The 27,610-nt window shown below is 35.2% G+C and overlaps 1 protein-coding gene across 1 annotated transcript in view; it reads left to right on the top strand.

The window, feature by feature from the left end:
- The window catches only part of LOC149420955 (low choriolytic enzyme-like), a 70,698-nt gene extending 51,065 nt beyond the window's left edge, over positions 1 to 19,633 (top strand). Inside the window, exon 4 of the mRNA XM_089635642.1 lies at positions 18,552 to 19,633. Within this exon, the coding sequence (XP_089491768.1) occupies positions 18,552 to 18,958 (407 nt within the window). The 3' untranslated portion in view covers positions 18,959 to 19,633. The remainder of the gene's footprint in view (positions 1 to 18,551) is intronic.
- Positions 19,634 to 27,610: the final 7,977 nt, after the last annotated feature.

Raw genomic sequence — 27,610 nt, 5'->3', positions numbered from 1 at the left:
ATGGCTTGATACAAATTCACTTACATTAAATGATACAAAAACTAAATATATAAAATTCAAAATTTACAACAAACAGACAGATAAAGTCAATTCAAATCTAAACATAAAAATTCATAAAAACTGTTTAACCGCGAACCATGGAATTCCTTGCAACTGCCCAAAATTGATTGAAATTCAAACAATAAAATACCTTGGGATAATTATTGATCAAAACTTAAATTGGAACTCCCAAATAGAAAATGTGAGCAACAAATTAAAAAAACTAACCTATTTCTTCAAAACAATAAGAAACATTTTAGATAAAGAACAATTAATTCAAATCTACTACGCATTAGCCCAATCTCAACTACAATATGGTCTTATCGGATGGGGAAGCTCATGCGATTCCACTATAAAACCAGTCCTCATAACACAAAAGGCAATTCTCAAAATTATACTTAGGATCCCCATCAGAACTCCTACCGACTATGTTTTTAAAACCCTGAATGTAATGACACCAAAACAATTATACGCAAAAGATATACTAATTTACGCATTCAAAAACCAGGACAACTTTACACAGACAAACTCAGACAGACTCACAAGATCCACATTACAACACATGTTACACCAACCTACAACTAAAACAACGTTTGGACAAAGAAATATGCAGTATTATTCTATAAAATTATTTAATGTCCTCCCTTTTGAAATAAAAAACATTAAAAAAATAACTGACTTCAAAAGAAACATTAAGAAATGGATTATGGATAAGGGAAGGAAGAATATAGATATAATTTTGCAACCCAACAAGGACTAAAGCTCGTATTATGTTTTATTTTTTCTCTAAATATTGTTTTTTAATTTTCTATGTAGTATTTTAACATATGTACTTATACTATTTCAAACATATAACCATGTACAATGTGACCTTAGAACGGGGTACCCCAGTAAGGACACATTATCTTATATAAAAAATTGTTAAATAAAAAAAAAAATAAAAAAAAAAAAAAAAAAAAAAAAAATAATATTTGAATACGACACGTAGACCTTTGTTTATTTCTAAGGCTTTTCTTGTTAGAGTAACGTTAAAGTAAAATCACGACATTTTTTTGAGAATAACGGGACAATAAGTAGTAGGACCTAGATATGGTTCAGCATTTTGTTAATCATTGCTAAAATAATACTGCAATGAACTTTTTTTGGATTTTTCACGCACTTGTATTATTTTGCATTTGTTGTAGAATAATCCTTGACAATATCATCACAACACCTATATCTATAATAACAATAACAACTCGCCAATTTACACGCACGTCTTTATTTAAAATTTATCACTCTCAACTTAATAAAAAGTGATCCCGTGCTCCAGGAACTGAAGAGCGTAACTCTCGAACAAAGTAATACTCTGGATGAGTTATTAAACCGTGTAAAGTGCATTGAAGCGATAGTGAATCAGCAAGTGTCAAATATAAGCAACAAAAAAAGTGTAGTACTCATTACACCTTCGGCCACTGCCCGCCGCACAGTGGGCTGAAAATCGCCTTTCATAGACATAGAGACTTGAATTTTCAAGGGTATTTTTTTGGCTAGAAATGGATTCTGCTGATCATTACTATGCTATAAAATGTCGTACGAAGCAATTGCGTGTACAAATGAAGGAGTTATAATTTTTTAAGAAAAATAGATTGGAGAAGGGCAGTGATCATGCCATTATACAAAGGTAAAGGGTCACGTATGGAATGTGGGAATCATAGGGCTATTAGCCTGCTTAGTTCAGTTGGCAAGCTGTATGGTAGAATTTTGATTGAAAGGGTAAGAAAGGAAACAAAGGATAAAATATGGGATGTGCAAGGTGCTTTTATGAGTGGAAGGGGGTGCATGGACCAGATCTTCTCATTGCGTATGCTCACCGAGAAGTTTCTGGCAAAAAACCAGAAACTTTTCTGTGCCTTTGTAGATCTACAAAAAGCATACGACCGAGTCGACAGGAAAAAGCTATGGAAGGTGTTGTCCAAGTATGGAGTGAATGCGAATCTGACTCAGGCAATTGCGTCTCTATATGAGGGAAGCGTTGCATGTGTTAGGGTGAACGGTGGTTTTACGGGGTGGTTTGATATCACAAAAGGTGTTAAACAAGGCTGCGTAATGTCACCGTGGTTATTCAATCTATACATGGATAATTGTATGCAAGAATTGAAAGATGTGGGATTGGGCGCGAATTTGAGTAATCTGAAAGTATGTTGCCTGTTGTATGCTGATGATGCGGTGCTGATTGCTAATAGTATGGATGATCTGCAGTCTCTCGTGTCTAGGATGAACGAAGTATGCGTGAAGAATGAGTTAATGATGAATGTAAGTAAGTCTAAAGTAATGGTGTTTGAAAGAGAAAGTACGAAAACAGTGTGCAATATAGTTGTGAATGAGGAATACTTGGAGCAGGTGGATGAATTTGTGTATTTAGGAAGCATGTTTACGAGAGATGGGAAGGCTGACAGAGATATTGAAAGAAGAGTAAATGCAGGTAACTCCATTAATGGAGGACTGAACGCAGTTGGCGCTAACAAAAAATTGTCCAAAGAAGCGAAGTTAGCAGTCCACAATGGAGTGCTGGTACCTACCCTGATGTATGGAAGTGAGGCATGGAACTGGCAAAGAAAGGATGAAAGTAGATTGAATGCTGTTGAAATGAGATCCCTGAGGCGTATGTGTGGTAAAACCATGTATGATCGTGTGAGGAATGTGGATATCCGCAAAGAGTGCAAGGCTGATGTAAGCGTAATGAGTAAGATCAAGAAAGGGACGCTTAGATGGTTTGGGCATGTAGAGCGAATGAGCGAAGAAAGGAGTGTAAGGAGAATATACGATGCAAATGTGAATGGTAGCAGAAGTCGGGGACGCCCGAGGAAGACATGGCACGACCAAGTGAATCAGATACTTGAGTCGGGCCATGTCAAGAGTCAGAACAATAGAAGAGTATGTATGAGACGATGTATGAATGTGAATGAGGCAAGGAGTGTGTGCCAAGACCGAGTTGTTTGGCGGTCCGTCCTCTCTGCCTACCCCTGCGGGGAAACGGCGTGATGGTTAGTTAGTTTTTAGTTTAGAAAAATTTGTATGGCGCTGACATTAAAAATGAGGCTATCTCTGGAATCGTAAGGTTGGCCGTTCTATCCTTACACACAGATAATACTACTATTAATTTGTATTTTTTTGACTTACTTCATATTGTGGCGCAAGGTGCGATTTATTTTCTAAAATCCTAATGTTGAAAATAAATCTTTTTTTGTTGATGATTCATTTTAATGCTTAAATGCTTTACATATGAGTATGCTTTGTCTAGTTTACAATATTTTATTTACACTGCAAGCCAAAACACTGTGCACAGTGGGCTGAAAATCGCCTCTCATAGACATAGAGACTTGAATTTTCAAGTGTATTTTTTTTGGCTAGAAATGGATTCTGCTGATCATTAATATGCTATAAAATTTTGTATGAAGCAATTGCGTGTACAAATGAAGAAGTAATCATTTTTTTAAGAAAAATTTGTATGGAACTGACATTAAAAATGAGGCTATCTCTGGAATCATAAGGTTGACCATTATATCCTTACACACAAATATACTACTATTTATTTGTAATTTTTTGACATACTTTGTACTGTGGCGAAACTTGTGATTTTTTTTTTAAATCCTCAAAGTTGAAAAAAAAAACTTTTTTATGTTGAAGATTCATTTTAATGCTTAAATGCTTTACATATGAGTATGCTTTGTCTAGTTTACAATATTTTATTTACACTGCAAGCCTTAAAGCATTTAAGCATTAAAATGAATCATCAACATTAAAAAGGGTTTTTTTCAACTTTGAGGATTTAAAAAAAAATCGCACCTTGCGCCACAATATGAAGTATGTCAAAAAAATACAAATAAATAGTAGTATTATCTGTGTGTAAGGATAGAACGGCCAACCTTATGATTCCAGAGATAGCCTCATTTTTAATGTCAGCGCCATACAAATTTTTCTTAAAAAAATTATAACTCCTTCATTTGTACACGCAATTGCTTCGTACGACATTTTATAGCATAGTAATGATCAGCAGAATCCATTTCTAGCCAAAAAAATACCCTTAAAAATTCATGTCTCTATGTCTATGAAAGGCGATTTTCAGCCCACTGTGCGCCGCTGGGCTAACATTACGGCCCCCGCACCGCTCCCGCTAACCCGTCTACTAAAACTGTCACCAAAGAGCGAATGCGGACTAGAACGGCTACCAAAGCAAAAGATAACGCATCGAGTCAATTCGAAGCTATCCCCAGGACAATGTGGCAGTGTCATACAATCCAGTTTCCGAGCCTAAATCCGAATCAGCTCGGTCATATAAAGAAGAATGGATGAACGTAAAACGTAAAAACAGGCAACGGATGGCTAAGAACATGATTTTCGGTAAGTTTATGGGCAGATCACTTTTAAACCTTACCTCACAAATTCTGAGGTCCCTCAAGGGTCTAATTTAGGACTTCTATGTTTATGGCATAGCTCTGTTCATAAAATTCGTTATTTTCTGACCACATATGCTGATATTAAACTGTATATCGGAATAAAGACGAAAGACGACTCTATTCTTGTACAATTCGATATCGACAGCATAGTACAGTGAAGTAATCGAAATAAACTTTACTTTAACAGCGGAAAGTGTACAATTACGTGCTTCGCATGAGCAAAGCATGTACGCTGTCCTTTAACCATAGAATGTCTGGCACCTCGTTAAAATATATTTCTTTAACGAAGGATTAATGAATCACTTTTGACACGCCTGACTTTTCGTTCTCATATCGATTCGGTGTGCAACACTGCCATGCGAATGCTAGGTTTTGTAATAAAAATGCTTTATTTTACTCTGGTTCGTAACATTCTCGAGAGTGGGTCGGTAATTTGAGCCATTTTAATGCCATACACTCAAATTTTTTTTTTTTTTTTTTAATGTTCTTTATTCAGTTAAGTTTATATGTTACAGTAAACGGGTAAATTTTTGGCCACCACACTAGGCACATGCCCGTGTTGTAGTGGTCAATTTTATGTTAAGTATAATAATACAAATTAAAAATAAGTTGAATGAAAACAAAATAATATAAAAATAAAATAAAATAATTTATACATCTAAAACAAGTATGAAGTATAAAGGAATTAAAAATAATGCAAAATATCTACATAAGTTTAAGATATATGAATATAAAAAATAGGTGTGGAAAACAGAAAAATTTAAAATAATATAAAAAGTATATCAAAGAAAATACGTATTATTGAATTAAAAATAATACAAGGAGCATGTATCAAAAAAAGAAAAAATACAAGTACATTTGTGTGATTAAAATAGAATTAAAAATGTAGTAAAAATACAAGTACATTAAGTACAAGTGTATTTCTAAAAAAAGAATACAAATACAATATAAAATCAAAGAAAGTACTATTTGGTAAGAAAGTAGGGATAAGTTATATCTTGATGAGCGATTTGCATGTGCGTGTTATGGTAACATAGGTGTATAGATATATATCGGCAATTTTTTGTGTAAATCCACGTTTGAGCTACGGCTAAGGATATGTACACAAATGTGGAATTATTGTCACAATATTTTTCGTAATAAATACTAGAGTATAAGAAACATATCAGTGGTGGTAAATATATATTTTTTTAATGATGAATATGAAAAAGAAATATATTGTTTAGTAATATACAAGTTATTTAAATTATTTACTGGTGATATAGGTTCATATGTTCCTTAAAGAAATTTCGCCCCTTTTCAGATATCCATTTATGCACACCGGTTGCAAAGTGAGTAAGTGTTTTTGATGTTTTGATGTCGTTTTTTAACGTGTTGAATATTTTAGGTGCGATGTATGAGTATTGCCTTTGTGAAAAAGTGGTTTTTGTTACAGGAATTATGCATTTTCCGTGCTTTGAGTAGCGTGTATGTATGTCCGTTTGTGTAGAGTTTATCAATCCATTTTTCCAGATATGGATAAGAGCTATCTTGATATACAGTTGGCGAATATCAAGGGCTGTGAGTTTCTTGAAGAGTGGCTCTGATGGATGAGAGGGGGAACATTTGAAGATGACCCTTAGCAAAAGTTTTTGAACGGTCACTAGAGGGTAGAGGATGGATGCTGCACAACCTCCCCATCCTATAATACCATACGTTGCTATCGATTGAAATAGAGCAAAATATACAGTTCTTAGAGTGTTTATATCAAGGATTGATCGTAGAGAATAAAAAATATGGCATAACTTACGGAGTCTCTTAGTTATGGAGTTAATATGGGCCTCCCAGCGTAATTGGTTATCTATAATGACTCCTAGGTATTTTATTTCATTTGATGGTTTAAGATTTGGGCATGAGCAGCAATTATTGGGTGATAGTGGAGATGTGTTTAGATTTTGTGAGCAAGTGTGAATGATTAATTTGGGAAGGTTTTCTGGGAGTGTGAATTTACGGATTGAAAAGTGTATGCATTGTGTTTTTTGTACATTTAGGGTGAGGAGGTTGGAGTCTAGCCATTTTTTAATTTTGTTAATACCATAATTTGCCTTCTCTATTGATGTCTTCCATGTTTTGCTAGTGAATATGATAACCGTATCATCAGCAAAAGATATTATATTGCCATCAATGTCCAGTTTCAATAGTGAGTTCATATATATGAGAAATAGGAGCGGACCTAGAACACTTCCTTGGGGCACACCGTAGGAGATAGATAGACATTTACTTCTATATGCTCGGTTTGAGTGAATAACAGTTGTTTGCGATCTTTGTGTAAGGTAGCCTTTAAACCAATTTAGGGCAGTACCTTCTATCCCAATCTGTTGCAGTTTTTTTAGGAGAATGTGATGTGAAATAGTATCAAAGGCTTTAGATAAGTCTAGAAAGACAGCAAGAGGTTTATTACCCTTATCAAGGTTATCGGATATCAGTTTGGTGAAGGTTGCAATTGCATCATCAGTACTACGGTTTTTGCGAAAGCCATACTGGTTATTTGAAAGGATTTTATTTTCCTCAAGGTACTTAACCAGTTTTAGTTTTACTATTTTTTCAATGATTTTGGAGATTGTACTCAGTAAAGATATTGGCCTGTAACTATTTCGGGAAGATCTGTCACCTGATTTGTAAATAGGGATAATTGAGGCATGTTTAAGAGAGTTTGGGAATATACCGGATTGGAGGCTAAGGTTTATAATATGCTCTAGAGGCTTGGCTATAAGTATTTTTAAATGTTTTGTAAGTTTAGTAGAGATTTCATCTATTCCTGTTGAGTGAGTATTTTTTAAAGTTGATATGATTTCTATAATTTCTAATTCTGTGGTGGGGGTGAAAAGGAAAGGACTATATCTCAGGGGAGTCAGGGATATTTCGTTTGCAAGTTCATGTTCCGAAACACTATTTTTTGCCAGGATAAGATTGGAAAGGTTAGAACCAATTGTGGTGAAAAACTCATTGAAATGATCTGCGATTTTTTCAGATTCATTACCTGTGTTTGTTAGTAATTGACCATCAACGTTTATCTTGTTTATAGGTGTTGTCGTTACTTTAGTGTAAGATATGTCTTTAATGATATTCCTTTTTTTTTGTCATTCTCTGCGTTATTTATTTGTTTTTTGTAGTAATCTTCTCTGGCCTTTAAAGTAATTTTTTTGCACACATTTCTGTATTTCTTGTAGAACAGGTGAGATTCATAGTCGTTGGGATTTTTTTTGCAGAGTGCGTGGAGTTTATTGCGCTTACGAATAGAGTGTAGGATACCAAAAGTTATCCACGGCTTAAGTTTAGAATCATGGTGTTTAGTTTTGTGAGTTTTGTCTGATGTAGCGTTGGTTAGATGGATATGTAGTGTGTCAACAAGAGATTTGCAGGCCAGACTGGGATCACTCTGTTTGTAAACATTTAACCAAGTTTCCTGAGAGACCAGGTCATAAAGTGTATTGTAAGATATTTTCTTTTGTGTGATTACGTGTTGCGGTGGTTTATGTATTTTATGAGACAGAGATGTTATGGTAGCGTAGTGGTCTGTGACAGTGCATTGGTATACAAGAGATCTGTTTTTTAATTTACATTTTGAAAATACATGATCAATACAACTCACCGACGAGCCAGATATCCTGGTAGGTGCTGTAATGGCTGGGACGAATCCTTGTAGTGTTAGTAGGTTTATATATTCATTGACTTGAGGATGTGTGCAATTAATTATATTTATATTGAGATCACCGATAATAAGGATATTGTCACAATTTTTCACACATGATAGAGATTGATTAAGTGAGTTTAGAAATGGGGTTATGTTAGATGTGCTTGGTGATCGATATATAGAAAATATAGTTACATGGTTATCTATTTCAATTTTGAGACAATTAGAGTCGTTGATTATGATTTCGTTCACTGAGTGAGATATATGATTTTTGAGGAATACGATAACTCCCTCGTTCTGTGTTAGGTTATTCTGTGTGTTGTAGTGTGTGTAGTTTGTTATGTTTTTTGGAATGTAATTTTCATTGATCCAGCATTCACTTAAAATGAGTATGTCAAAGTCTGAATTTAGATCTGTGAGAACTAACAATAGTTCGTTGAAGTTACGGTTTATGCTTCTGATATTCATAGAGAAAATTTTTAGGGCAGGTTGAGTTAATATTTTTTGGACTTCGAGAGGACTGTTTGTCTCTGTACATGGAATTATGGACAAATTGTCCAATTGATCAACTATTTCTTCCATTTTTAGTGTTTGTATAAAGCATAGTAAGTTGTAATGGTTTTGATGCAATTACAATAACACATTTTTTACATGATAAGAAAACTAGATTACTGGAAAGAGGTGATTGTATTAAGTTATTTGATCGATTAAAAACAATGATGGGGTACATGCTTTTGTTAAATGTCTTTGGGCTAGAAAAATCCAATAATATGTTTTTTGTAACAGATAGTATCAAGTAATATATAGATGAATATATAATAATATACAGGAGAATCAAGTAAAATAAAAGTATACCAAAGGATGAAAATTGATTATAAGTTATTTGGTGAGGGAGATAAAAGGTTTTTGGTTTTTTCATTGATAAGTATAACGGGCGTCCCAACGTCTTTGCGTACATATACTTGTCCCCCTCTGGTCCAGGCAAACTTAAAAAATATTGTCTCGTGTAGCCTTACGTGCAAGAAACCAATGATGTTTAGCTCGAAATGTCAAGTGTTCATTGATATAAATCTGGGAGCTCTTTCCTGCCATTCCTATGATATTTGTGTTTAATTTATCCTCCCGATTTGCAGATCGCTTGTTAAATGTTTTTATGTCATTTAAGAAGATGTCACGGTCATCGTTTGTTTTGAATCTGAGGATTATTGGCCGTTGTAAATCCTTGTTGGTTTTTTGTCCAGTACGGTAGGCTGCTTCCACGTTTTTCACTTCTGTTCCGGCATTTGTAATTTTTTGGATATTGAAAACAACATTTTTTAAGTCTTCTCCGCTTATTTCCGGGATTCCTCGTATTTCTACGTTTTTCGACCTGTTTTCCCTGTCTAAATTTTCAAATTGTCCTTCTATTAGCTCCAAGCGCGCTTCAAGATCACAGTTTTTTTTTCAAGTTTTTTGTTTATATTCTCGAGTTCGTGGACTCGAAGTAGAATATCCTCGTATTGTTTACTCATTGCTGAGATTGTGGCGAGAATTTGGGTGTTTTGGTCGAGTATTGCGTTTTGTTTTAATAGTAGTTCATTGTCCAAAGTTGAGGCACCGCTGGCAGTGACATTAAAAGCCGGAGTGTCAGATAGGCATTTCTTGCATTTAATTTGGGCGCGTCGCTCCTTAGTGAGTCGACGGTATGAGGTCTCTGCCACTCCGCTGCAGTGCAAATGGAATATTCCCTTGCACACGGCGCAGGTAAATACGGACTCGTCGGAGAGAGTGGGTTCTGAACAGGCATTGCAATTATTCATGTTGTGATTATGTGGTTAGTTAGGTGGTAAAGTTTTCCTTGCGCCTGTTGGCAGGCAAAATTCGTAACACGAGTGATAAATTTTGAGTCGTAGTGAAGACCGCTGAAGAACTAAATTCACTTTTATATTGGGTTAGTAAATGATCCAATGTGCACTAAAAACTTTGATTTCTATTATTTATAAAAAAAAAATATATATATATATATATATATATATTATTTTGATGTTTATAAACACTGTCACCATCTACTGGGCAATAGTTGAATTAAAAATATTTTCCTTCGCAAGTTTGCAAGCGTTGCCATCTATTGATTCGTAGGCGTAACTCAGTTTATTTTATAAATTTTATGTATGTAGGTATTTACTGACATCTATTGACTAGTAGATTAAATATGCCATATGTAGGTAGTGCATCCAAATAATATGTTAAAATCTCGGTTTTTTAATTTTTTGTAATGAGTTTCTATTAAGAATGCGATTCAGTACATACATAAAATTAGTTCCAGAATTTCCGCCGCACTATGATGCACAGATACACAAGTTATATAATGTTTACATTAAACTTTTGCGCTTTATTTCACTATTTTATACGGAGCAAAATTATACTTGACGTCTGTCATTGACTTTGTTTTGTGTTTTTGATATAGAAAAGGCGCATGAAAAGTTTATGCTGTACCTTTACATGCGAAGGTTTGTTACATCCCTCTGACTTTCTCGCTGCAATGCAAGGACTAGATCGTCTAGACGTTTGGAGAAAACTTGCGAGGGTAGTAGTAGCACATAAGCTGCTCAACAGACACATTTGCAATCCTGATATTCTGTAGCGTATTACGTTTTATGCCCCCGATAGCTTCACCAGAGGTAGGCAGCACAGGCTTTTTATTTTTCGAAGAGGCAGGACCAACCTACCAATGCTCGTGCCTCTCTGGAATGACTGCGCTTTTAAATAAACTTCCTTCAGAGATGGACATGTTTCAGTCAAACCTCAATGAATTCAAGATTAGTATTTTTTAACAGGAAAACTCCTCAACTGGAATAAGTGACGAGAGCGAAGGGAGTGGAAAATTATTTATAACTCTCACAAAGCCGAGTGAAGTGTTAATTATCACATTCATAAAAACACGGTAAAAGCGCAGCAGGCGAAAATATAGTTTAACCGGCCAGTAGCCGAGTGAACCAATGGGTCAGATTCCCACACAGACGTCGCGAGATCAAAGCACTGCTAGCTAAGTCCTCCATCATTACGCAAGCAACATTTTCTGCTTACATAAAAAGGTCCTGTGTCCTCAAAGTGTATCATTTTGGCACCTAGCCGGGCCGGCATATTTCTTTTTCCATGTTCAATAGGAGGCAGAACTGCCCTGAAACACGCACGGTTTTGTTAAGCTATTTCTGTTTCTAAACTCTTGTTCAATTTAAGGGGAGCGTCCTCCAATCGTGCACGGGCTTGCAACGCAAACTGGAACGCGCTCATTCAATGTTCACAGTAATTACAAACCCGTGCACGATTGGAAGATTGTGCCTTGAATTGAACACGAGTTGCCCGTGCGTGTTTCAAGGCAGTACTGCCTCCTATTGAACACGGAAAAGGAAATATGCAGCTGGACCCTCTTCGTCGTTGGGGCCCTATGGAAAATTTGTCGTCAATGTTTACTAATTTCACAGTATCCTCAAAAATTACACGCTATGTCTGAATGAACTTATGTCCTATCGGTTCCTCCTGTGTGAAGTTAATGTTAAAAAAGAAAATAAAAAATCGGTCTCTGGCCGAGGCACCCCACACCGTGGTTGAGGCCCTAGGCCGGAGCCTATTGGGTCTATGCGGAAGTCCGGCCCTGACCGAGACGACGCATTACCTCTGTATCTTGCACTAAAGTTGTCACATTGATTTAAAAAAATTACAAATCTGTAGTTTTGGCGCCAATTATAAGAGTCTTCTTTTTCCTTCATTTTTTTTTGTTCACCAATTTGTCTAGGGCGGCAACTGTCCCCTGCCGACGCCCATGCTTCCGTGTACTAGATTTTCCAAAACGAACAGTTTTCTTTCTATTTAAAGTATATTTTTAAAACCCTTCTTTGGGGGGGGGGGAAGGTGTACAAATTATACTTTTAGAAATGATATTTCATTTTAGTGGATAGGTAAGTACCCATCAGCCGGGAAACTTCATTCCATTATTTGGAAATTTATAAATAAAAACAAAATTTCATGTTATAACTTTACACGGAATTTGTAATATTTTATGAATTGTCTTGCCGATTTTATTTTTCATTTGGTTGACCGATCTCACGCCTATAAAAGAATTTAATAGCATTTGGCCAATCGGTAGGTTGTGGTTCGGTTCCCTAGCAAGTATTAAATATTTAGCACGAATTTTATACCATCAAATATGTGCGCAATCAAGACTGGGTGTTGTAATGCTGTGTAGTTCAAACGTTCAAAGACATTCCATAAAAATTATCCCATCAGTCATTAGCTGATATTTAAAAAAAAGTTTTTAAATTCTCACATCTTATCTGAAATAGTCACACGTCAGCTTTTTAATTAAATATAACAACCACGTATTCTTCTCGCAGTGTTCATTGAAGCTTAAAGCACAACTGTTAGATATCTGAGCTTTCTTCTCCGAGTTGAAATGCTCACTTATTAACCTCTAATAATTACGATTTTCCATTAACGGGCACCGCTCAAAAGGTGAAAAATGATTTCAAGATTTTGATTACGGGAAAAGGTCAGCGGGTCGGCTTGGAACACCGCGCCGTTCAATAGACCCATTCCAGGCAACTGCCGAGGCAAGAGAAGAGGTAAATACTAGGTTTGTTCATTACGGACTGGATACTACTTACTGTAGCAGAAATAGAACGATTGTATCTGAACTTTGTGCCCGAGTTCATCGTGATTATTCCAGGGCGGAATAAACGGGAGTGGATCAGCAGAAGGCACGCAGTGGAAAGGGAATAAAAGCGTGATTCCGATGTAAAAAAATCAGAAAACAATTAAATTTGTTGCAGCCAGCCGGCAAATGAATTTCTTCTCGGCGGTAGGTAGGTAGGTACTTTCTTTAAGTCATTTGGCCAGTATATCAGTTGATTTAAAGCTCAGCTTGGTTGGAATAGTCATTTATTAATAAATGAGAAATTAGATTAGTAATAACAATAACATACCCCGGACAGAATGATTTATTTTTAAATTTTCAATTTAATCCAGGTTGGTTAGCGAAGGGGATGCCTGATGTGATGGGGGAGCAGTGCTTGAAATGGCTTTGGCCGTGTTTGATGACCAGATCAGATCTCAAATCTCCTATTTAACACTCCCAGATGTGCGCCACAAAATCAGGTCTCCGAAGAAAAAAAATACGTTGATTTAAATCACCATGGGACATCAATAAGCTCCTTGACTTTGAACTAGAAGAGGACTGGGATTTGAAACTCGGCACCTATGGGAATTAAATTAGCTGAGCATCACGCCGTTTACCGGCAGGGATAGACAGAGAGGATAGACCAGAGGTTCCCAAACTTTTTTGCCCCGTAGACCACTTGCCAAATATATTTTTTTCCGTAGACCCCCTGCCTGCCGAATATTGAATTTTCCTAAAACTATGAACTTCCCATGTGATAATTATTTCTCTTTTTCGTAAGAAGATTCCCTTCCCTTGCCTGTCCAACAACCGGGTGGCGGTATAGTTCATCTGTTTTACATTGTGCAGACAGGGGCACCCTTGTAAGGTATTACACCAAATAAAAATGAAGCAGGATAAGCAACGGCAATTTCTTTCTGTAGCTAGCCCTACAAAACTGCCCCTTAAGTTCTTTGTTAGCGCTTATTCCGATCAGTTCTTCTTGTCATAATATGATATCTGATTCTTCAACATTCCACTTCCACAGTCAAAATGTCCTCAAACTTAGTTTTGAAGTCTGTGTGAAGTACATTTAAATGTTGAACGTCATTATTACCATGGATGTTTTTCAAAAACAAGTTGAGAATCTAGGAAAATTCGCGGCTTCCGATGTGCAATGTTTTGCTTCAATATATTAATACTAACGAGAAAAGGAACGTATAATTTTATTTATGTACCTCAATAAACAACTTTACGAAATATAAAAATACAAATATCAAATAAGTAATTCTCAGTCTATTATATTTGTGTTAGGTCTATAGTGTCATTTACGGAACTCCTAAATGTTGACTTGAGGTAAATGGGGGTCTGCTCGTATGTACCCCTATTTGAATCTCGTGGACCCCCAAATTTTTTTTTTGCTGACATAGACCCCTAGCATGCCGATATCGACCCCTGGGGGTCCATATAGACCACTCTGGGAACCTCTGGGATAGACCATAGAGGTGAGGCGTATTTATCGTACCCAGTAAAAGTACCGGGTATTTCCATACCATTTCGATACTTTGTACTTGTGACAGATCTCTAAAATACCTGGTTCCAAAATACTCATGAGTATTTTATACCGGGACTAATATTTATAATAGGTACTAATATTTTTAATAGGTACTTTTACCAGGTATTTTTGGTAGGTATTTTTGATGGGTATTTTTAGTAGGTATTTTTGATGGGTATTTTCAGTAGGTATTTTCAGTAGGTATTTTCAGTAGGTATTTTTGCTAGGTATTTTCGATGGTATTTTTGATGGGTATTTTTAGTAGATATTTCTGGATAGGTATTTTCGATGGGTATTTTTGATGAGTATTTTTGTCGGGTATTTTTAGTAGGTATTTATGATAGGTATTTTCTTGATGGGTAGTATTTGTATTTGATCTGAAATTTAGCGACGGGAAAAATGTGGGGAACTTTTTCGAATTGGAATTCCGAAGCTACCCCCCCCCCCATGGATTTTGAAAAATTATTGTGGGGAATTACATAATATATGATGATTTTGCCTGTGCGGAACTTTTTTTTCATCGAAGTCCTGTAACAACGATTTCAAATAATAAAACGGGGAATCAAGCTCCCGTAGAATATTTGGGCAGAATTTATGGGAGTTCATTAGAATTCTTACTCTGAATCAATCCTCAATAGTTAAATACTTTTGAGTATTTTGTCACCGGTATTTTTACCAGGTATTTTTTTGTACCTGTACTCATTGTACCCAGTAACGAAAAGTACTCATAGGACCCACCTCTAATAGACCACCGCATAACTCTGTCTCTGCACCAGAGATGTGCAAAATGGGTACCCAAAACCATTTGAAATGCAAAATGGAAATGGGTCAAAACTTTTCCATTTGAAAATGCAAAATGCAAAATGGTTTTTAGAAAAGCATTTCAAATGCAAAATGCAAAATACCTATTTTCAAAATGCATTGAAAATACAAAATGGTTTCTCAGGTCAAACAATCAAAATAATTATATAATTTTTAAACAATTTTGTAATTTAATCAACATCAATGTAGAACAAACATATTACAAACATAGTCACGGCTCCCTAAAGGCTTCAACTTTCTATTATTTTATTCTATTTTATTTTCAATTTATTCTGTTTTCTTTTCGTTGTCTTTCTGTTCTATCTTTTTGTTTTTGATTATATATTTTATTGTATGTCTATATGGAATGTGTGGGACTGTACTAACCTCCCCACATACCGGAATAAACACCTTATTATTATTATTATTTTTACATGATGGTAAATCCAAAAACACCACGACTACAGATTATGAAACCACAAAAAATTTGCGCGGGACTAATGTTGCCAACGTAAAAACATAGAAACTGCTATCTAACATTTAATATTACAGCGTCATACAGTGTTTTGGCTTGCAGTGTAAATAAAATATTGTAAACTAGACAAAGCATACTCATATGTAAAGCATTTAAGCATTAAAATGAATCATCAACATAAACAAAAAAATTTTTCAACTTGAGGATTTAAAAAAAAAAATCGCAAGTTGTGCCACAATACGAAGTATGTCAAAAAAATACAAATAAATAGTAGTATATCTGTGTGTAAGGATAGAATGGCCAACCTTATGATTCCAGAGATAGCCTTATTTTTAATGTCAGTGCCATACATTTTTTTTCTTAAAAAAATGATAACTCCTTCATTTGTACACGCAATTGCTTCGTATGAAATTTTATAGCATAGTAATGATCAGAAGAATCCATTTCTAGCCAAAAAAATACCCTTTAAATTCAAGTCTCTATGTCTATGAAAGGCGATTTTCAGCCCACTGTGCGCCATGTTCAGTATTTGAATCAGTATTTTTTGTAATAGTATCTATCACTCAATTGCCAGGGCGCCTACCAGGAAGCAACTCGACAAATGTAAATTATCTCTCATAGCGAGGTTGAGGACCGACTTTTTTTTTATTATATATTAACTCCACACAGGAGGCCCTGAAGAAAGTAATTTCCCTCACGGTCTATGTCATCTTTGGGGATGCTGTATGGAGGGTCTTTTTGTGGAGAGGAAGGAGTAAACATGGGTCTTGAAGAGTCCCATGTTGTAGGAGGGAGGAAACACAGAGGCCGGCAGTTCGTTCCACAGCCGAGCTGTTGAACTTAAGAACGAATCTTAGAAGCGACCCGCTCTCATGTGACAAATGTCAACCGTGTACAAATGTTGGGCGCGCGTTTGGCGTGTATCCCGACTACGCACCGGTGCCGAAGGGATCAATGACGCTAGTTCCTCAGAGCATCTTCCATTGTAATACCGATAGAACAAGGACAGCATACCTACCTGAAGCCTGGTGCTCTAAAGATTGCAGTCCGTTTGTTAAGATTGGGGAATCTATCAAACGGTCCGCCCGTTTTTGCACAGAGTCAAGGGTTTTTCAGGTATTTAGGGGCTCCGGACCAGAGATGGCTGCCAAATCCGACAGTAGGGCGCACTTGCGATTTGTACAGGGTCAGCAGTTGTGTACTATTAAAGTATCTGCGGGCCCTGTACAGTACGCCCAGCTTCTGAGAGGCCAACTTTACTCTGGCTTCGATGGAGCCCCCGTACCTGAGCTGGTCACTTATAGTTACACCAAGCATATCAATGGAAGGCCTGTTCGGAAGATTGCTTCCGTTAAAGGAGACTAGATTATCATTTAGATACCTTTTAGACGTAATCAGACAGGATTGGGTCTTTGAAACATTAAATTCGACGAAATTATTTTTACCCCAGGAGGAAATACTCTCGAGATAACCGTCCATTCTCTGCTTCAAAGCCCTCCGAGCCGTTGGAGTTTGTGTGCCCTTTGGGGGCTTGTCAAACAAAAAGCTATCATGAACTGTACTGTCATCCGCGTAACAATGAATCGGTGCACATGTCAAAAGGTCATGTGCAATAAAAACAAAGTCGGAGACGGAACCGATCCCTGTGGGATCGGTTCTGTCTCCGACTGATATTTGGGGCTTATGAAAAAAAGATTAGTGGAGAAAGAAGGAAGAATGTTGCAAAAAAGCATTTAAAATGGAAAATGCATTGAGAAAACCATTTAAAATGCAAAATGCAAAATGGTTTTTAGAAAAGCATTTAAAATGCAAAATGGAAAATACCCATTTTGCATTTTGCATTTCCATTTGAAATGGATTTATTTGAAATAAAGCACATCTCTGCTCTGCACACACTCCTTGTTTCGTTCACATTTATATAATCTCGACATGACCTGACTCAAGTATTTGTTTCACTTGATCGTACCATGTCTTCTTCGGACGTTCCCTGACTTTTTCTACTGTTCACATTCGCGTCATATATTCTCATAACACTGTTTCTTCATTCATCCTCTCTACATGCCAGTACTTATGGATTATTTATAATTTAAGTAAAATCATCCTTAGTACATTAGCACCTTGATGCAAAGTATTGTCTGCAATCAGCAACTATCGCCTTGGTAAGAGATCAGCAATCAGGATCAAAACATTGCTTGATAGATCTCTTTAGAAACCAGATCTGAATACCCAGGTACCTCCGTCCTTCCTCTTTTTATTCCCCTCCCCTTCTTCCCACTGCTTTACTAAAATCCTTAAATGGCGAAGACAAAGCTCCAATTTCTCTGGGCAGAGAGAACTTTCATTACGTAAGCCTCTAATTATTGTCATTACCCACTTAAGAAATAAACATTTCTTGAGCGCGTCGTGTATGCCATATCAGTGTCAATTTGGGAGGCGAATATGGGTACCGCCGCCCCGGGGACCATTCATTGGATAGCCAACACCTCTGTTATATATCACCCCTAATGGTTCGTTGCGTTTGGTGACTTAGCGAGGGTGCCCGGGTTCATGATTGTCTAGGTCTTGGCGGCGGATGCGTCTACCCACCTAGTATGTGGCGGGCCGGATTCGGAGAGACTGGTTGACGGAGATCTTTTTACCTCTCCAGCAGGACTCTCTCGACTCATCGTCCTGTACCGCAGTCACTCCTGGAAACACTGACCCCCGGATTCCTGTTTATTCCTATTCCGGATCTTCATTCCTTAAAAAACCCTCCATACAGCATCCCCAAAGATGATATAGGCCCTGAGGGAAGTTATTTTCCTCAGGGCCTATTGTGTAGATAAAATATACAATAATTCTACAAATTTTCTGTTCAGTGTCATCCCACAACACATAAATTAAAAAAATATTATTTGCAGAAATATCACAAATTTAACAATGAACTTTTATTGCAGGCCGTGAAAAAAACTTCAGAGTTCGCGTTTCCAACGAGTCCACGACAATGGGAATCCCCTACGACTTTGACAGTGTCATGCACTACCGTAACAACTCCTTCTCCCGGGACAAGAAGCGTCGGCCCACCATCCTGGCCCGGAACCCCTCCGTTCGGGTCCTGATGGGCCAGAGAGTACGGGTCTCCCCATCTGATATCGCCAAGCTGAACAGACTCTATCGCTGTGACCGGACACTGTATAATATGGGCAACAATATAAAAGGGGCTACAAATTGGGACGTGTACAGGGAAACCATTCTCAATGAAGATCCCATTTATTTTAATAAACTACCCGAGCCCGAGCCATTGGAGTTTGAAGAAAATAAATATAAATTGTTTGCTTTTATATTAGGGAATAGAACTACATAGAGATTAAATTATTTAAATCATTCTTTAAGTCTGTACTGTTGAAAAATCTATTGTTATGAGTAAATTTAAAAGAATTCATAATCTGCTTTCTCATAGATGATTTCAATGAACGTTGAGTTTAACCTTAAGGTTAAATGGAACGTTCATTATAATCCACATGTTAATAGGTGGCGTTAATTTAATGAAAATACGCTTTTTGCAAGGTATTGGTTAACACTATTAAGACAAATTATTTTTTTGCACCCGTACATACGCAATATGAATAGTTTTGTCTGTCAAAAATCTCAATTCTTTCAAGAAAGGCATGCAAAAACAATATTGGATTGTTGGATTGAATCATCGGTACAATATTGGGGGTAAGCTTCGGTTTATGGGTGAAATTCCTAAAAATTAAAACTAGTTATTTTTATACTAACTTTGGGCCGGGGAATCCGAATCTGGAAGAATTAGGTGGCGGCAAGCAATATTAACTGAATTACACGACTTTAAAATTTCGACGCACAAACAATTTAACTGGCCATTTTGAACGCTTTCTGACAATAAAACTAGTTATCTTTATACATCTTTATACTAACTTTGGGCCGGGGAATCCGAATCCGAAAGAATTAGGTTGGGGCAAGCAATATAAACTGAAATACATGACTTAAAAATTTTAGATGCAAACAATATATAACGCAATGGTCGATGCGTTTTTTTGACAATAAATCCATAGAAAAATAACCAAAGATATATAAAATTAAGTGTTGCTAGTAAGCAATAATATCAATAACGTAAAATAACATGTTTATAATTTCAGTAATATTTCATATTCAAACAGTTAGATTTAGGTTTATTATCAAGAAATGTAAGTTTTTATGTCGGGGGAGACGAAAAAATATGCATTTCATATTTTAATTTTGCTAACATTTCGGATTCGGATTCGGATTCCCCGGCCCAAAGTTAGTATAAAGATGTATAAAGATAACTAGTTTTATTGTCAGAAAGCGTTCAAAATGGCCAGTTAAATTGTTTGTGCGTCGAAATTTTAAAGTCGTGTAATTCAGTTAATATTGCTTGCCGCAACCTAATTCTTCCAGATTCGGATTCCCCGGCCCAAAGTTAGTATAAAAATAACTAGTTTTAATTTTTAGGAATTTCACCCATAAACCGAATATATTCCACCTTTCTTGAAAGAATTGAGATTTTTTACGGACAAAACTATGTATTCATGGTGACCGGATAAATCATCACAATGATAATTCATCACATCTTTAAAAAGTTATATAAAGTCATGGAAAGTGATGAAACAACAACTTTATTAACTGAGTTAAGTAGGTTAGATTAGGTTAGGTTAAAAAAAATATATATATATCGTTTCTAATGACTTTATATCACTTTTTAAAAGTGTGTTGAATTGTCACTGTATTGAGTTATCATGGAACCGTATTCATATTCAGCAATACATACCTTGCAAAAAGCGTATTTTAATTAAATTAATTAATTAACGCCATCTATAAACATGTAGATTATACTGAGCATTCCATTTAACCTTAAGGTTGAACGCCACATTTGTTGAAATTAATACAGACAAAACTATTTTTTCATATTTATAACATGTGTGTACAAATAAAAAAAACAAAAACAAATGCAAGCAAATAATTTGTCTTAAAATTTTAAAGCATAACTTGCGAAATGAGTATTTAAGTGAAATAATTAAATTAGCGCCATCTACGAAAGAGCAGGTTATGAATTATCTTATGTTTAAGATATTGCTAATTAGTTGCTTTAACTTCTTGATCAATTTTCACCGTACGGCAGCTGATTCTATTTTCCTAATAACTTACTTGTTTTTGGCAAAATTATGTTTCTGTAAATTATACCAGCTTGCCAGATAATGTGTTTTTATATAATATATAATCAACCATAAGAAGTTGCCTTGATCTTTTCATAAATACACTAACTAACAAAAGGTTAAATAAAAATAATTTTCAAAACCTTGTAACTTTTATTCTCACTGCACTAATTTTATTGACCAGTTGAAAAACATGTATCTAACAAATAATGTGACGCCTTTTTATTAGTTGACAGTTATGAGGAGTTTTCAAAGCTTCATAGATCATGATGGCGATTACGTTTGTTACCGTGAGATTAGGTGGCAACAATTTTAAATAAAATTAATAGAAACTAATGCTCTCAGTATATTGTCAAGGTTAGCTAAAATAAAGCCATGAGTACTCCAATATAAAATACATATTACCATCTGACATGTAAATGATGGGGTATTAGTAAAGAGAAAGAAAGAGTTACGTATTTAAGATATACATTGAAAAATATTGCATCCTATATAAAATAAATTTTTATTATTAAACTGTCTGGCAAAAGGGGGGCTATTAATTATATAATGGTATGATACCGTTTATTGCGTGCATAGGTAGTGGAAGAACAACTTGTCCGCAGCAAATCATATCAGCTTGATTTCCACAAATATTCCTCTTGATAGTTTTAGAATGGCCTTGTGAATGTTGTCCCCAAGACTAGATAGAGCCAGTAAAAGATCAGGATCGGTAGATGTATTTGTAATCTCCATGATGAATGCTCGAGATTTTAAAATAAAATATGATGACGAAATTATCAAGCGGATCCATCGGTCCCCAGCCAAAAGGGTGCCCACTGTGTCCCAAAAAATTCCAGGGCTGCACATGGTCAATTCGTAAATGCTGCAGGTGCCACACACCGAAAACATTGATATAAAATATGTAAAAGTATCCACACACCACACACACCAAATATGTAGAAGAATCCACATGCTTTGTTACAAATCCTTTATGGAACACTCTGCAAGCTGGATTTCGGTTTGTTGACATACAAATTCTGGTGTACAATTTTCATGATGCCAGAGCTCCCCCTTTTTGCTTCTTCGGTACACAGATCTTCTATTGTAGCATGTGGAAAGGCTGGGTGACACGGAAAGGATACTCGGGAATTGAATTCATTTAACTGTAAAGTGGTGATGGTCACCTTTCCACGGCCTAGAAACCTTTCAATCTCCTTCCCCTGAGGCAGTGATATACACATATGTAATAATTAGAGACCGGATTATATGCAACAAAAATAGCCCAAAATATGCATGCAAATATGCAATAAAAATAGCTAAAATATGCACGAAAATCCATAAAAAGGGTCAAAATATGCAACATGAAATAATACAGGAAGTCGTATTTTTACATATTTTTATTTTATTTTATTAAGCTATTAGTTCTCAAGGATAACAATTATATTTTCGAAAATATCAATTATAAAATGTATATAACAATAAAATTTAGAATTTTTCTTTAAAAACGTATATGACTAAGTACTGTTCTAAATGTTCTGTAGACAAATTGTGTCTACGATCGCTTAATATATTTTTGTAAGCGGAAAACGAACGTTCTACGTCTACTGATGTGGCTGGACAGAATTTAAATTTGGGTGCGATTTTTGAACTTATTGTTCCGGGCAAAATTTCACCTGTCCCGTTGATGAAGTTATCAATTTGGCACAAAGGTTCAAACCCTGGTTTATTATTCAGTATGTTTTCAAATTTTTCTTTGAGTTTACTCGAGAATAGCTTTGGCAACGAGGAATTCATAAGGCGAATTTCCTTCATAACCTGAATAGATGCATTCAACGCCAATCCATGAGTTTCAAGCGTTTTTATACTTGCAGGTATGTAGGCGAAATGAGTGGTAATCATAGCTAGGTTTTTTTTTATACTGGCGTCGTCAAACGATTCTTTGCACTGGAAAACTGCCAAAGCCTCTGCACTATCGAAGTCATTGCTAACACCCTTGATGGCTTCAAAATGTTCATGGTAAAACATCGCAGCTTCGATCCATGTACCCCAACGTGTTATTACTGGCTCAGGAGGTAAAGGGATATTTGGCAGTTTTTCTTTGTGGGCCTTTATACGAGCAGGCGCCTTAAGAAACACTTTGTTTGCTGAAGAAATCAGGTTATTTACATTCGCAAACGTAGATCTCACTTCTTCGACGAGTCTGTGAATTCCGTGAGCAAAACACGTCACATGAATCAAATTGGGATAAAATACTTGGAGGGCTTTGCCTGCTTTGATCATATAGGGGGCAGCATCTGAGAGCAACACATACACATTTTCATCTGCAGAAGATTCAGGAAATATTTTTTTTATACCCTCATTCACAAATCTGGCGATCGTAGAATGATTTGCCTTTTCAAGTTCTCTGCAGGCCACCAAATAGGAAGATGAAGGTTCAAGTTTTAATGCACCAACAATCAAATTTGCAATGTAACGGCCGCAAGTGTCGGTGGTTTCGTCAGCTGAAATCCATATGATGTTATCCTTGAGTTCATTGCGTATTTCTTCCAGCACATGTAGATAAATTAATGGTATGTAATTTTTACGTAAAGTAGATTCATCCGGTATATTTTGATTTATGCAATATTTTCTGAGAAAATCCTTCAAGGCCGGATTTGTCAGTTTGTATAGAGGGATATTGCTTGCAAGAAATGCTTCACATAGATCCATGCTAAAGTGATTTTGTTGTTTACCTTTGGAGGTTACTTCACTGTTACTGCTACTTGCCACTGTAAAAACTTGTTGTCGTGGGCCCTTCTTCTGCACTCCTGCGATATGAACACTGGTTTTGACATGCTGGTCTATTTGGAACTTTTTTGTGCTAGAAATGTTTTTCTCGCAAGCTCGGCAGTATAAAACTTTTCCGTCGTATGTAAATATTCCAGGATATTCAGCTATCCACGTATGGGCACTTTTTTATCAGGGGGCATGGTTCACTTTCACAATGTACAACTTCGTGCAAACAAATAAAACACTAGACGAAACTCTAAAGAACAGCGCGTGCGACCAGTCAAAAACAAAATTCGCAATTCACTGAATTACCATAAAAATAAACCAAATCACTCCTCATACGAATGAATGAATTGTTTTCGGCAATTAGCCGAATTAAGCCGAGTAGGCGCAAGCGCAGGCGAAGATGAGAAAGGTTCCCCCTCGCTCCGGCCGCCGGCCGTAGCGATCAGTAAGATCAGTTATCAGTTCTTTGCTCAGCTTCGTTGGCCGCGCGCCTTGCTATCTGACGTCTATAGTGTCGCTATGTGAGGCATCTGAACGATATCAAGCGTAAATATGCAAGATCTCAAATTATTTGCTAAAATATGCAACTACCGCTGAAAAGGGTCTAAATATGCATTTGCATATGCAAATATGCAAATGCATATAATCCGGTCTCTAGTAATAATAATATAAAATTAATATTTGTAAGTTACAACAATTTGGAGTGAAGATGTTTCATTATACTACGTATGTAGTATCTAAAAGAGATAAAGAAAAAAAAACACTTATTGCTAATAAAATACACACGAAAAATTTACAAACGTAATTTTATTGTGAAAGCCATAATATTGTGTTACAAGATATGAAAGACAAGCAGGATAATATTATTATTATTTATTGGGTTTTCTGTCTAAACATAATTTTTACTTGAATACATTCCGACAACAGTGTGTTTAAAATCAGAACTTTCTGGACTTATATTATTTTCTGCAGATTTAATACAAGACGTGATTACATAATTTTTTTTAAATACATCCCAACAACAGATATTTCAAATCTTTGTAATATCTGTTGTAAAATGTTTTTAAATGCAAGCTTTTTCCACATGATAAGCAAAATTCTAGAGAGTATGTACTTTTTGGTTTAACATTTTCAACACTGGCCTTTTCAGTGTGTGTTTTAGTTTTAGAGAAACCTCATGGATCACTTACGCGACATTCTCGTATAGTGATAGCCACTGATGGATTATACATGCAACAGCCACGTAGATAATGTTAAGTGCTGAGATTCAAAATACAAAATCAGAAGGGCGAAAATTGCATTATTTTAGGAACCTCCATAAGGCAATGAAGTAATATAAACAATACTTTTTAAATTAAACATGAAACGCAATAAAATTTTCAATTGCTAAAACGAAGAACCCTGATAAATTTTGTGGCACATTGATTTGATTTTTTTGATTCCGATGTAGAGAAACATTATTTAATTTCTAATAACAAATAAATATCAATTAAATCAATAACATAGAATATAATTTTCAAAAGCTCTTTCCATTTTTGGTCCGATTACAAATTTCTTCAACATAATGAGGAATGAATAATAATTAAAACATAAAAATAATATCAAGCTACAACTAAATACGCATAAAATACAGAATAGTCTAGTATAATGCAATAATCACAAATGTAACATAAATTATACAAATATAAAACATAATTACGTAAATGAGAAACAATAACATTGAGGCTAAGGCGGCTCCCTGACGGGCCGGTAAGGAATCAAAGTAAACCGGGTGCGGTAAAAATTCAGGTAAAGTTAGTCAGTATATTTGTAGCCATTAAACTGTCGGTATTGCAGATTTCCGTTTCACTGTCCCGAATTTAAGATATTTGCGAGTGAGTCAAATGACAATGAGGTTGTGGAATAAGCCATTTATTCACAATAAATATTCAAGAATAAATTCGTAAGAATATTTGAAAGCATTTTTTAAGTAAAAGAAATGTTACCAATAAATAATTTACTAAAAGTTCCATAAATGATCGCAATCGAGCGGTGACACAATAATGCCGAAAAGCTACTGTACTGGAAGTACACAACAACGCTCCTGCATCATGGGTGCCAATAAAAATATTTGAAACAAATGAACTTTATTCTTCGCATCACAAAACCATTCAATAAACCTTTTACACCTTTTACATATATGACGTCTCATCTGCCATTTGGAATCCTCAATACCAAACTTACATTAACCGAATTGAAAATATACGAACAAGATTTTTGAAACACCAGACCTGTCGTATAGTTTTGAAAGTCATCAGTGAAACCCTAATACTCTTTACAAAGGCAGAAAAAATTTTGACATACTGTTTCTATATAAGATGAACTGACTTATTGACTCACCAGCTCTATTAGAAAGGATTGTATTTCGTTGCCTTGAATGCAATACCAGATCGATTACGTTATTTTATATTTATTTTTAAATATTATTATACTTTATTCACACGTATCTACAAATCTTACAATACCCAAGAGATATTTATATTTTCCACTGTACCCTTAAAACGTTTAAAATCAAAGTAACCTTACAATGTACTTAAATCAAAACTATGATCTCTTTATTCATTTTTTACTCACACTATGTAATATTATAACTTTTAATATCTATGTACTTGATTCCTAATCGTAAATTATAAAAAAAAATTATTTTATATGAAATTTTACTGGTTTATTTTAGATTCGTCATTAAATGTAAAATTAATTTATATATATGTATAATTATATATACGTAATTTACGTTTCTTAAATTAACCTAAAAAAAAAAGCTCTCTTGGAATCATGCAATCTCACAGCACTCGGTTTATGTCGAATCCTTACCGGCCCATGAGGAAGCCACCTAATAAACATATTACATTTTAAAAATAAGTATATCTACTCGAGCGATTTTTGGCATATTATGCCAAGTTTGCAAAAACGTTTTGAGCCATAGCTTGCCATAATGTGCCAAACTTATAGAACCTAAAATATGGGACAAACGGTGAAATCTAAGTGGATTCATTAGCTTTTAACCACAGTAAGCAGTTTCATTATGTTTCCAAATTAATGTATTGAGGGATGGTATGAATTAAACAGTTTTGAGGAATGGTATTAATTAAGGGGATTAATTGGTATTAGTCACTCACACCAATCGCTCGATTAGATATCTAATAAATAAGATATGTAAGGAAGAAAGTAAGTATATTTTACAACATTATAAAATAATTTTAAAACTATGAAAAAAAAGTAAAATAAAAATATTTTATATTCAGAAACACTTGGCAGTATATTTTTCTAAAATATTAATAGAAAAATGGATGCAGTAAAGTTGCACAAATAAAAAATTATAGTATTAGTTTAACTTATGTATTTTGTTGTCATGGAAGTATGTAATTTATTGAGTATTTTTTTATGAAATTAACTACATTCATACTCAGGATGACAGTAAATGATCATGTAAAAAGCGCAGAAAAAAAGGTTTATCTTAGCAGAATATGAAGCGAGATGATATTATATATTTTAAAGAGTAAACATCAAAATTTTAGAACAAAAAAAACCTAGTCATTTTAAAAAGCGTTAGTAAAGTGCATAATATACATATTTTGGAGGTTGTAAGGCGACAATCACCTTGTAACAAACATAATTCATAAATGTGTTTAATATGAGATTTCAAATAAATTTGGCAAGAATTATACGATTACAGAGAAATTGGTTAAATAAAAAATTTATATTGAACACAAGTTTTTTTCACCATATGTAGTAGTTTTCTAGCACCACAAATAATACTTTTAAAGAATGTTAGCCCATTAGGAGGAGACATTCTTATCAAGATGGCTAGGGCTTGTGAAAGAACATAAGGCTAAGCTAAAGCTTATACAGTAGAACCTCGTTAATTCGAAATCCAGTGGACATCAAAAATCAAATTTCGAATTAACGAATTCCCACGTAATTCGAAATTTTATGAAAAAAAAAAAAAAAAAAAAACGCCGAAAATCGATTTTCTCGGCCGCCTCTTCAAATCCGGGTGGTATTTTAGCTGTAAATTCGTATTA

Source organism: Hesperophylax consimilis, chromosome 9 (assembly GCF_061612785.1).
Source record: "Hesperophylax consimilis isolate HC1 chromosome 9, BYU_Hcon_1.0, whole genome shotgun sequence".
In the NCBI taxonomy this organism is placed as follows: domain Eukaryota; kingdom Metazoa; phylum Arthropoda; class Insecta; order Trichoptera; family Limnephilidae; genus Hesperophylax; species Hesperophylax consimilis.
This window is presented reverse-complemented; position numbering and strand designations above follow the sequence as displayed.